Source organism: Ranitomeya variabilis, chromosome 5, assembly GCF_051348905.1.
Source record: "Ranitomeya variabilis isolate aRanVar5 chromosome 5, aRanVar5.hap1, whole genome shotgun sequence".
NCBI lineage: Eukaryota > Metazoa > Chordata > Amphibia > Anura > Dendrobatidae > Ranitomeya > Ranitomeya variabilis.
In genome coordinates this window covers 290039659-290054640 of record NC_135236.1, presented here as the reverse complement: position 1 = coordinate 290054640, position 14982 = coordinate 290039659, and the positions used below count along the sequence as shown (strand labels likewise).

The window sequence follows — 14982 nt, the reverse complement described above, 5'->3', positions numbered from 1 at the left end:
AAATGGCCAATATTCAGAAAAAAAAACCCTACCAGTAATCGTATTCAGACATTTTTAACTAAGAGCTTTTAAACATGTGATAATAGATTATCTACCACCACCACAAGAACACCTTCTAAGAGCATTAAAACATGTGATAATAGATTATCTACCACCACCACAAGAACACCTTGGTTATCCACAGTTTTTTTTTTTTATAAATAGAGACATTGTGATCCTCCCTATAACCCATTCTCTTATAGTGTAAATAGTTGTCGGGCCATTATTCAGCCAACCTCTATCTCCATCGACTCTCCCACTCTACACAGGAGCGATTGCTTTGCTGAGTCCTCCTCTGTTCTTCCTGAGAGCCGCTGTCAAACATCTCTAGGGGTCTCCTATTTTTTTTAAAGAACAAAAGTATTGGCTGTGCGAAATTTTACATGCCGGAACTTTATTTTCCCTGAGTTCATCAGTCATGGAGTACCCATACACATCAGACTGTCTGACAATACAGTTGAATATTGGTGGGTTTGGCCAATGTTGCTCTAATATGTATAGGGGCCAATAGCTTGCTAGCGCATAGAATACATTTATTCTGTTATCATTTCTAAACTTTTATTTAAGTTCCTATGAGAAGTAATTACAGAGAATGTTTTCAGAACAGAGAATCTGCTGTGGATTCTTTCTATCAGTATTGTAGTAAAGAAAATCGGCAGCATAAATTGACCATTTCTGTGGGTTTGACTTTTTGGCAATGCAAAGAATAAAATATTTTGGAAATCCCAAAAATTCTCTGTACAATATCCACATGATTTGGTGCAAAATATGCTTCTGCAGAAATGCTACAGTGGATATACCTTGTGCAGATGTACCCCAAAACGGCAACGTCTTATATAGGTAACCTTACTTTCTCCTAGTATTGAAAAATTCTCCCAAATTGTAGTAGAGGAGGGAATTTTTATAGATAAAAGCCTTTATAATAAAAATGGTAACCAACTTCCTTTCATTTTATTTTTTTTTAAAATGCTCACCCTTATATTGTTCTCTTAGCGATCGCCACTAAAACAGTGAAGGATGGTCCTTGTCTTGGAGAAAGTCTGTAATTTTATTTGCATAAACTAAGCACATGAGATATGAGCTGTGATTTATAAGAAAAGACTAGCCAATTTACTAATAATTTACATTAGTAAATCTTTCTATGGATGTGATTACAATTTGTAAGTATACCAAGGTCAGTACAAGGTGACTTCATCTGAGCATTTACTATGTGCAGGAATTGAATGTGCTATTTGATTATACAAATGAGTCAAAAAAGCAGTTTAGTTCATGATCTAGCTAAGGCTATGTTCATTTGCCTTTTAATGTTCGATTTATCTCTTCTATTCTAGAAATGGACAAACTGATTTAATGCAAAACTCATTAGATTTGAAGGAAAGGGGAAGCTTTGATTATTATGGGGTCTGCTTGGGTTTTGTTGTGTCAGTTTTTAGAAAAGGGAAAAAGTGCAGCATAGGTTTTTGTTCTATTCTAAAAACTGACATAAAACAAAACTCAGACGGACCACCTATCTGTGGGGCCCCTCTGCATCTGTTTGTAGCTTTCATACAATTGATCAGTTTCCTAACAATGAACAGACAAATGGAATGTCACAATTCAATTGTGAAGGTGCCCTAAACAAAAATTTGTGTAGCCCCTTAATCAATGCCAATGCCTTTTTGGTGGTCATCAAGCGTCTTTATTCCTTAGCACCATTCTTTCTATACTTTTATGGTGCTGAAGAGTTAATAGTACCCCTGAAAGGTAAAGGCCGATAGTGTATAAGCTGTATGCCACAGCTGACACCCTGCTGAATTATCGGCCATGATTGGTGCTAACATTGATGATGGTAATTTAAAGGGAACCTGTCACCGCCCCCCAGGCGTTTGTAACTAAAAGAGCCACCTTGTGCAGCAGTAATGCTGCATTCTGACAAGGTGGCTCATTTAGTTCTTGGTGCTGCAACTGCAGAAATAATCGATTTTGCAATTTGTCCAAAATACCTTGAAATAGTCCTGGGGGCAGGTCTTCCCCCCCCCCTGCTGCAGACGCAGCACCGCCGTCACTCATGCCCTCTTGGCGCCTTGCGCCGCTTCCTCAGCGTTGTTTTCAACTGTCCCAGCGCCTGCGCTGTTATCTTATACCTTGGGCATGCGCAGTTAGTGCTGCCCGTCTTGTGACATCATTTGATGTCTTGCTGACTGCGCCTGTGCGGCTGCCCTGCCCGAGATACCGCCCCGCAGTGTCTTCTGATTTATTCAGAACTAAAAGAGCCACCTTGGAAGAATGCTGCATTAGTGCTGCACAAGGTGGCTCTTTTAGTTACAAACGCCTGGGGGGGGTGACAGGTTCCCTTTAACACACTAGATACTGCTGTCAATAGTAACAGTGACATCTAGATGGTTAGCAAAGGGTGTGGGCAATCTTTTTCACCCCATAGACACTCTTAGAGCAGGGCTGTGTAGATGGAGTCGGGATAAAATGGACCGACTCCGACTCATAAAATATATAATAAATTGGTTTCAGTAGTTTAGTGCAGGAGTAGTGGGGAGAAGTCGCTTAACACAAGCTGGGTACAATATGTTGGGCATTAGCATTGCATATTTGCAATTTTCACCCTGCAACATGCATGGAGTGCTTATTTTTGGAAAACATCTGTGGGGGTCAAAATTTTTCCTTATATACATAGAAGAATCCATTGAGGGTTGTAAGTTAAAAACTGTGCTTACTTTTGGGAGTTATACTGCAGTTCTGGCACCTAAGGTCCTCTACAAACCATTCTGACAGAATCTGTGCTCCAAAAATCAAATGGCTTTACCAGAAGTCTAATTTCTTTACTTCCTTTACAACCATCTGGTATGCCAAACAGTAGTTTCTAACGACATAGATGGTTTGGCCACATTCAATAGAATAATGCATAATAATTTGCACAGCTTATTTTTCGCCTTGTGAAATTGAGAACTTTGAGGTTAAAGGGAACCTGTCACCACGTTTTTGGAAGATGGGATAAAAATAGCGTTAAATAGGGGCAGAGGTGGGCGTTACATTAGTGTGTGTGTTATGCGTTTATTACCCACCTAAGTTGCCGAAATAACTTTGCAAAGTCTCCGTTTTCGCCTGTCAATCAGGCTGGTCAGGTCGCATGGGCGTTGTCTTCCCCCAGATTTGGCGTAGTTTTCCGTTGGTGGCGTAGTGGTGTGCGCATGCCCAAAGTCCGGAATCCTCTTCCAGGGGATTTAAAATAGCGCGGTGTTCGTTATTGCATTGGTGATCGGTGGGCGCGTCCATCTTCCTTTGGCCGCGCGTGCGCAGAAGCGGCGCTCTGCTGGCCGCGGCTTCAGGAAAATGGCCGCCGCGATATCCATCTGCGCACGCGCGGCATCCCGCGGCCATTTTCCTGAAGCCGCGGCCAGCAGAGCGCCGCTTCTGCGCACGCGCGGCCAAAGGAAGATGGCCGCGCCCACCGATCACCAATGCAATAACGAACACCGCGCTATTTTAAATCCCCTGGAAGAGGATTCCGGACTTTGGGCATGCGCACACCACTACGCCACCAACGGAAAACTACGCAAAATCTGGGTGAAGACACCACGCCCATGTGACCTGACCAGCCTGATTGACAGGCGAAAACGGAGACTTTGCAAAGTTATTTCGGCAACTTAGGTGGGTAATAAACGCATAACACACACACTAATGTAACGCCCACCTCTGCCCCTATTTAACGCTATTTTTATCCCATCTTCCAAAAACGTGGTGACAGGTTCCCTTTAAAACAATGTATTTTTGAAATTTTCTTGTCCCAGTGTTATAAAATTCTATGAAAGTTGTCTCTTCAGAGAGGAAGAGGACTAGAACTCTAGTGCCACCTTTTGGAAGTAGCAGTTCTAAAAGTCAATATCGACCCTCTAACGAGCCTTGCCACATGGCTTGGGATGAAAGCCAAAACTGGTGGCACTAGAGTTCTAGTCCTCTTCTTCTCAGATGAGACAATTTTCATATTTCCCAGAGGAGCATTGCAAAGCTAAAAAGTCTCCTCACTGTGGCATGTCAGACTTGACATGTCACTCTCTACAAAGCGAAACGTTACCCCTTAAAATTCTATGAGGCACCTGTGGGTACAGAATCCTCACTACTTCCCTAGATGAAATTCTTGCGGAGTCTAGTCTCTAAATTGGAGTCCTCTCCTTCACGTTCGAGCCCTGCCATGTGCCCAGATAGTAGTTTCCCAGCATATATTGAGTAAGGCTGCCCTTGGGAGAAATTTTGTAACAAATTGTGGGATACATTTAATCCTATTACCTGTAGTGTAAAGGCAAAAATTGGGACTGAAGCAAAATTTTAATCTTAAAATTGTAATTTTTCATCCCATTTATTTCACTTTGCGTTAATTACTGTAAAGTACTTGAAGGGTTATAATTTCAGAAGTAACTGCAAAACATATCTCCCCAAATTTACCATAAACATAACTTACAACGTTTTGGGAAAATAAATCAATAAATGTCCAAATGTCAACGGGACACTTCAAATATCAAATGCAAAACTAGTCCCATATATGTCCATATGCGACAAAGAGATCCCACAAATAACTTAAAATTAAAAACAATAATTTTATTCACAATAAATAAAAACAGTTAAGAAAAAGCTAGAATAACCGTAATAGGGGACGCCAAACAAAATATAAAGAAGGCTAAAAAACTGCAGCATAGAAAAAACGTCAAAATGTATGGCTAAAATAGCTATTAAGCATAAGTGTCTCTTGATAGATAGTGCTGTGTTCAATGCTGATAGAATGCCCTAGAAAGATAGCAAAAGGAGCCCATAACAAGATAACACATTACTGGGAGATCACAGAAACAATGTGATGACATAGACTTATACACAATGCCCTAGGCTATGGTTAGCCTAGAGAAAAACTGTGTTTTGTGACCAATCTAGCCCAGATTCAAGAGGGGACATGGTAAAGTCCCTAACCACAGTACAGGTGAACATTAAAATATAGTTATATACATGTTTGCAGAAATTCTCCTGGTGTTGCCCTCACCCCGATGTGCGTTTCGCCGCCAGCTTCTTCCGGGAGCGTGTCAGGGTGAGGGGTAGTCGTGTCTTTATACTAATGATACCCAATGAGCATAAAGGTTTAGAAAATAGGGAGGAAACGCTGTCCACCGTTATCTTTGGCACACCGCGCCTCTGCCCGCCTCCAGAATGACTCACGTCCTGTCGACGCTCAATGACACGCAAGCCTGCCGGCTGTGTGTTAGTGTGATCTGTGATCTCCCAGTAATGTGTTATTTATCCTGTTATGGGCTCCTTTTGCTATATTTCTAGGGCATTCTGTCAGCATTGTATACAGCACTATCAAGAGACACTTATGCTTAATAGTTATTTTAGCCATACATTTTGGTGTTTTTTCTATGCTGCAGTTTTTTAGCCCTCTTTATATTTTGTTTGGCGTTCCCTATTACGGTTATTCTTGATTCTTTCTAACTGTTTTTATTTATTGTTAATACAATTCTTGTTTTTAATTTTAAGTTATTTGTGGGATCTCTTCTTTGTCACATGAGGACATATATGGGACCAGTTTTGCAATGTTTTAGGAAGGAAAGTTTTCAGAATCATTGGGATATATAGAAACATTCCAGAGTTTTTAAAATTTAAAATGAAACTTCAAAGTTAAAAAATTACTATTGAAGTTGTATGGGGCTACGCTGTAACACTAAATTCAATCTGAGTCCTTTAATTCTGTGTAGTGACTTAACGTGATAACTGGATAAACTGATGTCTATGAAAATTGACTCCTGAAACAGTCTTTCTGACCTTGTTGCTGAATTTTGGAGGCCATGTCCTCGATTCATCAATACGCGCCTTGTACGTCAGTCTTTATGAACAGTGCCAACTTCATATGGCGTGCACCATTTATTGAATTTGGCACATCTTTCAGGTGCCTTGCACCAGAGATGGACATGAATACTAGTTATGGACTGGCGTGTATTTCTGCAATAATAATGGTGAAAACTTCTGTATCGGAGGACAAAAGCTTCAAGAATAATACGGGGGAAAACAGTCCAAAAAGATAAGTGTGTTATATTGTGTAGACATACTCCGTTTTTACCCAGCCAGTGATTTAGCTAAAGAATGATTGTGTTGAGATTCTTAATAAATAAATAAAATGTTTTTTTTTTGAGAAAAAATAAATACAATTTTACCCAGAGTTTTGGAGGATGTAATAATATTCAATGAGTCTTTGGTAGAAATACAATTTCAAGTCTACAGTAACCAGATGAAAGAGAGTAATGGTGCAAGTAAATGACCGTATCTAATAAATGCATCGGCTAGAACATTTGTTTATAATTTCATGCCAAATGTTCTTTTCCACTCACTTTCTCCTGATTGCTTTACAACAATGCCAGAATGTTAATACAAATAATTAGCCTTTTGTCTAAACAGTTTCCATATTGACACAGAATGTAAATTCTAGTTTCAAGCCATTTTCTTTAGTTTCAAACAAAATGTATTCCTTTCAGTCTTCTCTCTGTACTTATATTTTTAAGTAGTAAAATGACAATTAAAAATGGACAAAGACATGTAAACAAATAAAGCCGATATTATACACGCTACATGTAGTGTTCAGGAGGAACAGGTTTGCTCTTTTAGTTCTCCCCCTAAAGATTTTAATCTGTTGATGACCCGCCTTGATAAAGTTATTTTTAAGGGAATCGGCAACTCTGCATCTCGGCTCTTTGTAACTCATAGTTAACGGTAGTAAACCTGTAGAATGATGTGCCCCAGATAGACAGTATTGCTTACAGAAATATTTACCACAAAATTACCACCACAATGTACCATAATTTTATTTGATATGTATTAAAACAGGTACATTAATCACTCAAATAAGAGTAAAATAATTTGGATACCCTTGGCCAGCTGATGGCGCACCTTGTGTATGTATTAACCTGTCATTCCTGTAACAACAGACTTGCTAATTGTCCAGTGTAAATGTAACAAAACTAAGGGGAAAAGAAAGGGGTAAATCCCATAATATGACATGATGGTTAGCAGACTATTAAGGGCTAGAATCCAGCAGATAATACAAATACATATGCACACAGAAAAATAATACAGTATGAGAAAAATGGAGAAATGCGTTCACCCCTCGACTTACAATGAGGAAATGACTTCTTTACTTGTTAAATATGGTTTGCAGCTTCCTGACTTCTGTAGACGCAGTGAACCATTTTCTATAAAGAATTTAATAAGCCAGATATTATGTATCTTGCTACTAAACATACACCTTGGCACCCACACAGCTAAGTTAGTTAGCTAAGGCCCTAAAGCCTCATTCACATGTCAGTATTTGGCATTAGTATTTGTAAGCCAAAATCGGGAGAGGAACTTACAGAGAAACTATTATTGAAAGATTGACATCTGTTCTGTGTTTTGGAGAAACTCCTGGTTTTGACATAAAAATACTGATGAAATATTGATAAAAAAATACTGATGTGTGAATGAGCCTGTCCGCTGGGCTTGTCACAGCCAAACATATATGTAAGGTGGTGCCTCTTCTCACTGTTGGTAGGCTACGTCGTATTCTACCCTCGCCATAGCCAAATACCATATACACAATAGACATCACTTATAATGCATATGCAAGAATAAAATTAGTAATGTGCATTTCAAACCAGAGGGAAAAAACGTCACACTATGATTGTTTACATGGATATGTGTACTAGTCCTTCCAAAAAAAATCAGTTTACAGATTTGTGTGGTATACCTCAACTTCATGTGTTTTCCCTCCATTCAGAGGTTAATCAGGAGGTCCAGTGGGGTCTATAATGAATCTTCAGGGAACGTGCCCACCTGCTGATCCCATGTGTTCAGTACATGATTATGATGTTAATAAGCAGACTGTTTTTATAAAACAAAGCTAGATCTCAAACGATTACAGTATGGCTGCGTAAAGCAGAGGTTTCAAACATGCGGCTCTTAAGACTGCTGCATGCGGCCCTCTGGCACTATAGACCCCTTGATGATCTTGGCCCTGTCCAGGGACCGTCAGCGGCAGCGCTTTATTCAGCTGAATGTGTATTGCCGCACAGAGACTAGCTCTCTGCACAGCAATACCAATGCCAGCCGCCGGCCAATCAGAGGCCTGCATCTGACATTGGTATGATGACATATAATGTCAAGAAGGGGACCAGTACGGGGACAGTACTACAAGAAGGGGGACTAGAATGGGCCATTACTATTAGATGAGGTACAGGTTGGGATGCAAGATGTTTACCAGAATTACTATATGGTGCTAAATGTAGGACAGTATTATTGTATGTGGCCAATTGGGGATACCATAATTGTAAAAATGTAAAAAAAAGAAAAATTCAAAATAAAGCATCACCCGTGCTATGAATGCCATTTAAAAAAATAAAAAACCCACCAAAAATGTTCAAAACCATGATCAATAACTGGATAGAAAAAAATGATATCACTAAAAACATCACTTTGTCCTGCAAAATAATGTGCCCCACCCCACCCCCAAATTCAGTTTTTTTTTCTATGTGCAAACCATATACCCAGCCGAGTTTGAGACCATTGGCTTAAAGGGACTTTATCACTAGGTTTTTGCCACCTTATCTGAGAGCAGCATAATGTAGATAAAAAAGCGTCTGATTCCAGCAATGTGCCCCTTAGTTTACTGGGTGAAGCAGTTGTGATACAATCAGAGTTTTTAGATGTAGTGTGTAGCAGTGCTCAGAAAGCTTTCCCTCCCACCCCACTTTACAGCTTTCTGTGTACATTGTATATTGTCAGTAAGCTGCTAATCAGTGCTGGGGGAGCAGTTGGACCAAGGCCCACCAGTCCTGGCAGTGATAATTGCCTCTGCTGATAAAACGTTAATTGTATTGTAAAGGAGTCATATGGGACTACATAGGAGCCAAGTCACATAGCTGCATATGAGGCAGACTGGTCAGTGTGCTTACTGATCCCTGTCCACTATCTTAGGTGCTTGCCATAGTGCACACATGCGTCAGAATTGAACCACAGAGGAACAGAAGAAGGTGGCTTGGTCTGATATTTTACATTTTCCTTTACACCATGTGCACAGATGGGTGAAAAGATGGCATCAAGATGCACTTGGGAAGAGGACAAAATAGCAGAGGCAGCGTAAAGTTCTGGTTAATGTTCTGCTGGGGAACTTGGGAACTTATATTCATATGAATGATACTTGATGCATACTACCAGACTCAGTACAACCCTTCATGATAGTGGTGATCCCTAATGATTTTGACCTTTGTAGGCAAAGGTCCCTGCCCTACTGCAAAAAAATGGTTCAGGGATAGTTTTCTGGACAATTGTGGACTCCCAGCTATCAGTGTTGGCAGCAGCGGGATGTAAATGTAGTGGCCGTTCCCGGGTACTGAATCTGTGTTTACATCAGTACAGTGTACATCAGCATATATCCAGCTGCTGCCAGAGCTGGTAACACTGATCGATGATGGTGATGGCTGTTGGACTCCCAACAATCGGATATTGCTGACCTATCCTACGGTCTGCCATACATATTAGATGACTGTCTGACGATAGTTCGACAGACAACCATCTTGGCCGGCTCTCTCTCACACCCAGGAGCGCTTGTCCGGCTGTGCACTCCCGTGTTCTCTATGAGAGAGCTTATCTTTAGGAAGCAATACGAATGGCAGTCCAAAATCGGACATGCCGGATTGGTAATTTCCCCTAAATTGTCTGTGACTCCCTAACATATCGACCGAACCAGTGAATATCCGTGAGATTAACAGACTTGGGTCTAATGTGTGTGGGGGGAGAGGGATGACTTCCGAACAGGTCCTCCGAATCGCACTCCTGGGTCGACCCTTTTAAGATCTTGGTGCCCGATACCACAGAACTCTTGTGGCGTCCATACCCTTACTTCTTAGACCTGTTTTGGCAGCATAAAAGGACTAAAAATACTCAACGCGTGGTTTCAATATCATAGCTGATTAGATATATTGTGTGCACCATGCTCATATTGTAAGCTACTTTATCGCTTATTTAATTTTTCAGCTTTTTGATGTCAGGATCGTTCACTACAGGGCTGTTATTAGTTAAGTAATCCTGTGTTTATCTCGTTGTGTGTCCTTTGTTCATGCCGCCATTATGCTTTTTTTTTAATCAAAACATTGTGTGCATTTTCTTATTCCTTCATCTCTGCACAACTTTCAGCTCTTCTTTGGAAGGACTTATTGAAATATTATAAACTGAAAAAATACTGAACAATCAGCGTGCACATTTATATAGTTTGCTTATGTTTTTGTTTCGGACTAGGTGTCTGCAGTGGACTCACTGGAAGGACCCCTACTACAGGTGGAAGGTCTCAGCGACCTGCGTCTTGAACTTCACAGTAAGAAGATGAACATGCACTCCGTTCTAATTGATGAGCTGCATCGTCACCTGTACATTAAATCCACCAGTCGTGTTGGGCAGTGGAACCAGGACAAGAATAGAAGCGGGTATGGTGACAAATTATAGCCTAAATGTGTTTTATTATTGTTAACCTGGTTAATATTCTAGTATTAGAAAGAGGGATGTGGCGGATACCGAGCCGCTTTTCGCCGTCCCTGATGCCATCAGAGTACCCATCCAGTATAAGATAAACATCTAAGTGCTGTCTGACATTCTGGTCCTTCTGGATGCACTCACTCAGTCAATGTATAGCATCTCGAACAATCAATCTTGCACTTGTTTTTTGCCCAAAGTCAATTTTGGAGTTTTTGGAGGACAGAGAAAGAACGATGAGCCTTTCTAGAGTTCTCAGTAACTTTTTTTTTGCACAAAGTCGTACATTTCTTAAAATGTCGCAAAAATTGCTTTAGATGTACACAAAATAATTTGAGTACATTTGTAACAAATTTTGCAACTTTTTGAAAAGCTGTAAATGATGAACCAGGTGAAAAAAATCTGTAAGCCTTAAAAGGTTTTCCACTACTCTTTGACCCCCTTTCATATGTCCTAACTCTTCCTAACAATCAGTTTTCTAATATACTTTTATTACCTTTTGTTTCTTTTGTGAGCTCATCTCTGCGTGGGTCATATAGTCCTCTGTTGCCATGCAGGGTCTGCTACTTGCGATCTAAGAACCAAGATCTGAAGTGAGAAGAGCACGTCATTGGAGGGGTTGGGCTCCCTTTCAATGAGTGACAGCAGTATGAGCACGCATACTCTTATCACAGACTTCTCTCTCCTCCTCTGCTTGAATCCTGCCGATGCTGACAAGTGCTGCTTGTTATTAGAAAGCATATCACAGTGCTTTTCAGCGGAAGGGGCCGGCACTTAAAAGCATCAGAAGGATCTAAGCAGAAGAGGAGAGTGAAGCCTGATCGGACTCTGCCGATGCTTTGGCGTGCTGGCACTTTAGCTAAAAAGTAATGGGTTGTGCTGCTTGTCGTTAGAAAGCATGTCAGAACTTGTCAGCTGAAGGGCCAGCACTCCAAAGCATCAGCAGACTCAGTCTGTACAACACACGACATTCATGCAGAGGGGGAAGAGTGAAGTCTGTGACCTGAGCATGAGTACTCAGACTGCTGTCACTCAATGAATGGGATCCCCACCCCCACCAATGACGCAACCCTTTTCATGTCAGCCGATTTGAGTTCCTAGATCGGAAGTAGCAGAGCCTGCATGACAACAGAGGAATGTATGAGCCACACAGGGAAGCGCTCACAGAAGCAGCTCAGGTAATAAAAGTACCGTATATTAGAAAAATGATTGTTAGGAAGAGTTAGGGCATATGGAAGGATGTCCAATAAGAGTGGAAGCCCCCTTTAAAGTCCATCCATGATGGCGAACATGCAAAACAAATAGGAGAATGCATATAAAATAGACATTAAAAATGCTTAAAGTAAAAGAATAAGGGTGTGTGCGCACATTGAGTATTTGCTTACACAAATTTCTGCAAGGTTTCTGTATCTCTTAGCAGCAAAAACTCACATTTTTGCATGTGTTTTTGTACAGCAATGAATGCTTTTTTGAGCTAAGTAAAGATATTTGGGGAAAAAAAATGTTTTGTGATGTAATTTTTTGTTTGGTTCAACCAGTTTTTTCATTCTCATACAGTGGCATCAGAGTAATGGGATTATGGCTTGTTGTCAGCAGCTGTTGCTGACACCAAGCCCTAGGTTTAGTAATTAAAGGTACCTTCACACGAAACGACTTTACAACGAGAACGACAACGATCCGTGACGTTGCAGCGTCCTGGATAGTGATATCGTTGTGTTTGACACGCAGCAGCGATCTGGATCCTGCTGTGATATCGCTGGTCGTTGAATAAAGTTCAGAACTTTATTTGGTCGTCAGACCGGCGTGTATCGTCAGGTTTGACACCAAAAGCAACGATACCAGCGATGTTTTACGCTGGTAACCAGGGTAAATATCGGGTTACTAAGCGCAGGGCCGCGCTCAGTGACCCGATGTTTACCCTGGTTACCAGCGTAAAAGTAAAAAAAAAAAACAATACATACTCACCTGCGCGTCCCCTGCCGTCCGCTTCCTGCTCTGACTGAGCGCCGGCCCTAAAGTGAAAGTAAAAGCACAGCGGTGACGTCACCGCTCTGCTGTTAGGGCCGGCGCTCACACAGTACAGGAAGCGGACGCCGGGGGACGCGCAGGTGAGCATGTACTGTTTGTTATTTTTACTTTTACGCTGGTAACCAGGGTAAACATCGGGTTACTAAGCGCGGCCCTGCGCTTAGCAACCCGATGTTTACCCTGGTTACCCGGGGACCTCGGCATCGTTGGTCGCTGGAGAGCGGTCTGTGTGACAGCTCTCCAGCGACCAAACAGCGACGCTGCAGCGATCGGCATCATTGTCGCTATCGCTGCAGCGTCGCTTCGTGTGAAGGTACCTTTAGAGGTGTCAGCCAGACACCCTCATTAATAAATCAGTAGGTAAAGAGTTAAGACTATGCATGAGCCTTACCCAGAATGAGCTTACATAGGCTGCAACCAAACAGCAACTGGCAGAAATCAATTTAAAAAAAAAAAAAAGGAAGCAGCAGAGGGAAAGCCGACATCTGAGAGCTGATAATATAGCAGCCAATAGCAATAAAGGTGCCCAGGCTATTAGTAAATAATAATAATAATAAAAAAAAAACCATATACTCTCCTGACTGCAGTAGTCCACGTAATCCAGAGTGTCCAACGGTGAGCTCGCTTGTAGAGGAGTCACATATGGAGATGTAACTCCTCTAACCGGCTGCCGGCTACATACTTAAAGCAGCGTCATCGTTCCCGCCGTGTAGACCACTGAGCTGCTGTGAGAGAGGTCACAGGAATTCATCAGCTGATGAGCTCAGGTGATCTCACTTACAGCTGCAGTGCTGCATGAGAACTTTTTTATTTTCATTTGAATATATATTTAATTATTTAACAGCTTTTTTCCAGCAGGTCACAGTCACCGCTGCGGGGTCACTCTGCCATCTTTGATGGTGGTAATGTTACCGTTGATAAGCACCACTGGTGTTTCTTGCACTGTTACACAGATGACAGCGTGGGAAACACCAGAAGAAGTCCGCAAAAATGCAAGCAAAAACTAAGCAAATCCGCAAACATTTTTATACCTGCGTTTTTGCTGCGAATTTGACTGACTCATTTGAAGTCAGTTGGTGAAAACGCTAAAAATCCACAAAAGCAATTGGCGTGCTGCAGAATAAAACGCACTGCAAATATTCAAAGGAAAATTACTAATCATGTGCACAGCACTTCAGGATTCTCATTGAATTAGCTGGCATAAGCTTTTTGGCCCAATTACACGCGGAAAAAACGCACGGCGTGCACACAGCCTTAGGGGCAAATTAAAAACAGACAAGAAAATAAAAAAAAAAGTGCCGATGCATTGATGGATCCGGCTTTTGGTGTCCTTTTTGCGAATCCAGTTAAATGCAGACCATTTTAGACAAGTAGCTCAGATCATAGTTAACCTCTATATGTATGGTTTTTTTTCCACCTTCATTAAATTTGTAGCACAACTGGTATGCTTTCTACATATCTAGCATGCAGTGGCGTAACTACAAAGTTATGGGCCCCGGTGCGAACTTCCAAATGGGGCCCCCCCCCCCGCCATAAAATTCAATGTAACCCCCGTAGAATACAATGCAGCCCCCCTCATAGTATAATGCAGCCCCTCCATACAGGGGCAGTGAGAAAGACACGAGCAAATGGTGGGGAGAGGGCACAAGGGGGCAAGGAAGACAGGCACAAGGGGACACATGGGGGCTAGGAGGCAGGGGAGAAGGATACAAGGGGACTAGTGGGCAAGGGAGACTGACACAAGGGGAAAATGGAGACTGACACAAGGGGCACACGGGGACAAGTGGGCAAGGGAGACTGACACAAAGGGCACACGGGGACTAGTGGACAAGGGAGACTGGCACACGGGGACACAGGGACTAGTGGGCAAGGGAGACTGACACGGGGAATAGTGGGCAAGGGAGACTGATACAAGGGGACTAGTGGGCAATGGAGACTGATACAAGGAGACACACGGGGATAAGGGACAAGCACAAGGGGAAAAGGGAGACAGGCACAAGGGGACACACAGGGACTAGTGGGCAAGAGACTGACACAAGGGGACAAGGGATACAAGCACAAGGGGACACACAGGGACAAGTGGGAAAGGGAGACTGACACACAGGGACTAGTGGGCAAAGGAGACTGACACAAGCACAAGGGGACAAAGGAGACTGACACAAGCACAAGGGGACATAGGAGACAGGCACATGGGGACACACAGTGACTAATGGGCAAGGGAGACTGGCACATGGGGACACAAGCATAAGGGAGACAGGCTGAAGGGGACACACGGCCCCCTGACCTGCCAGAGCCGCTTGCAGCTGCGACCGTGGTAGTTACGCCGCTGCCTCACACACACACATACTACAGATATCACACACACACTACAGATATCACACACACACA

General features: G+C 42.2%; 1 protein-coding gene across 2 annotated transcripts in view; it reads left to right on the top strand.

Moving 5' to 3' along the window:
* The window catches only part of EXOC4 (exocyst complex component 4), a 605068-nt gene that overhangs the window by 67228 nt on the left and 522858 nt on the right, over nt 1-14982 (top strand). For both annotated transcript variants that reach the window (XR_013215715.1, XM_077264444.1), the window contains exon 4: nt 10336-10520. Coding sequence is in view for 1 of the 2 variants with exons in the window: in XM_077264444.1 (XP_077120559.1) it covers nt 10336-10520 (185 nt within the window). In the remaining variant the exon portion in view is untranslated. The remainder of the gene's footprint in view (nt 1-10335; nt 10521-14982) is intronic.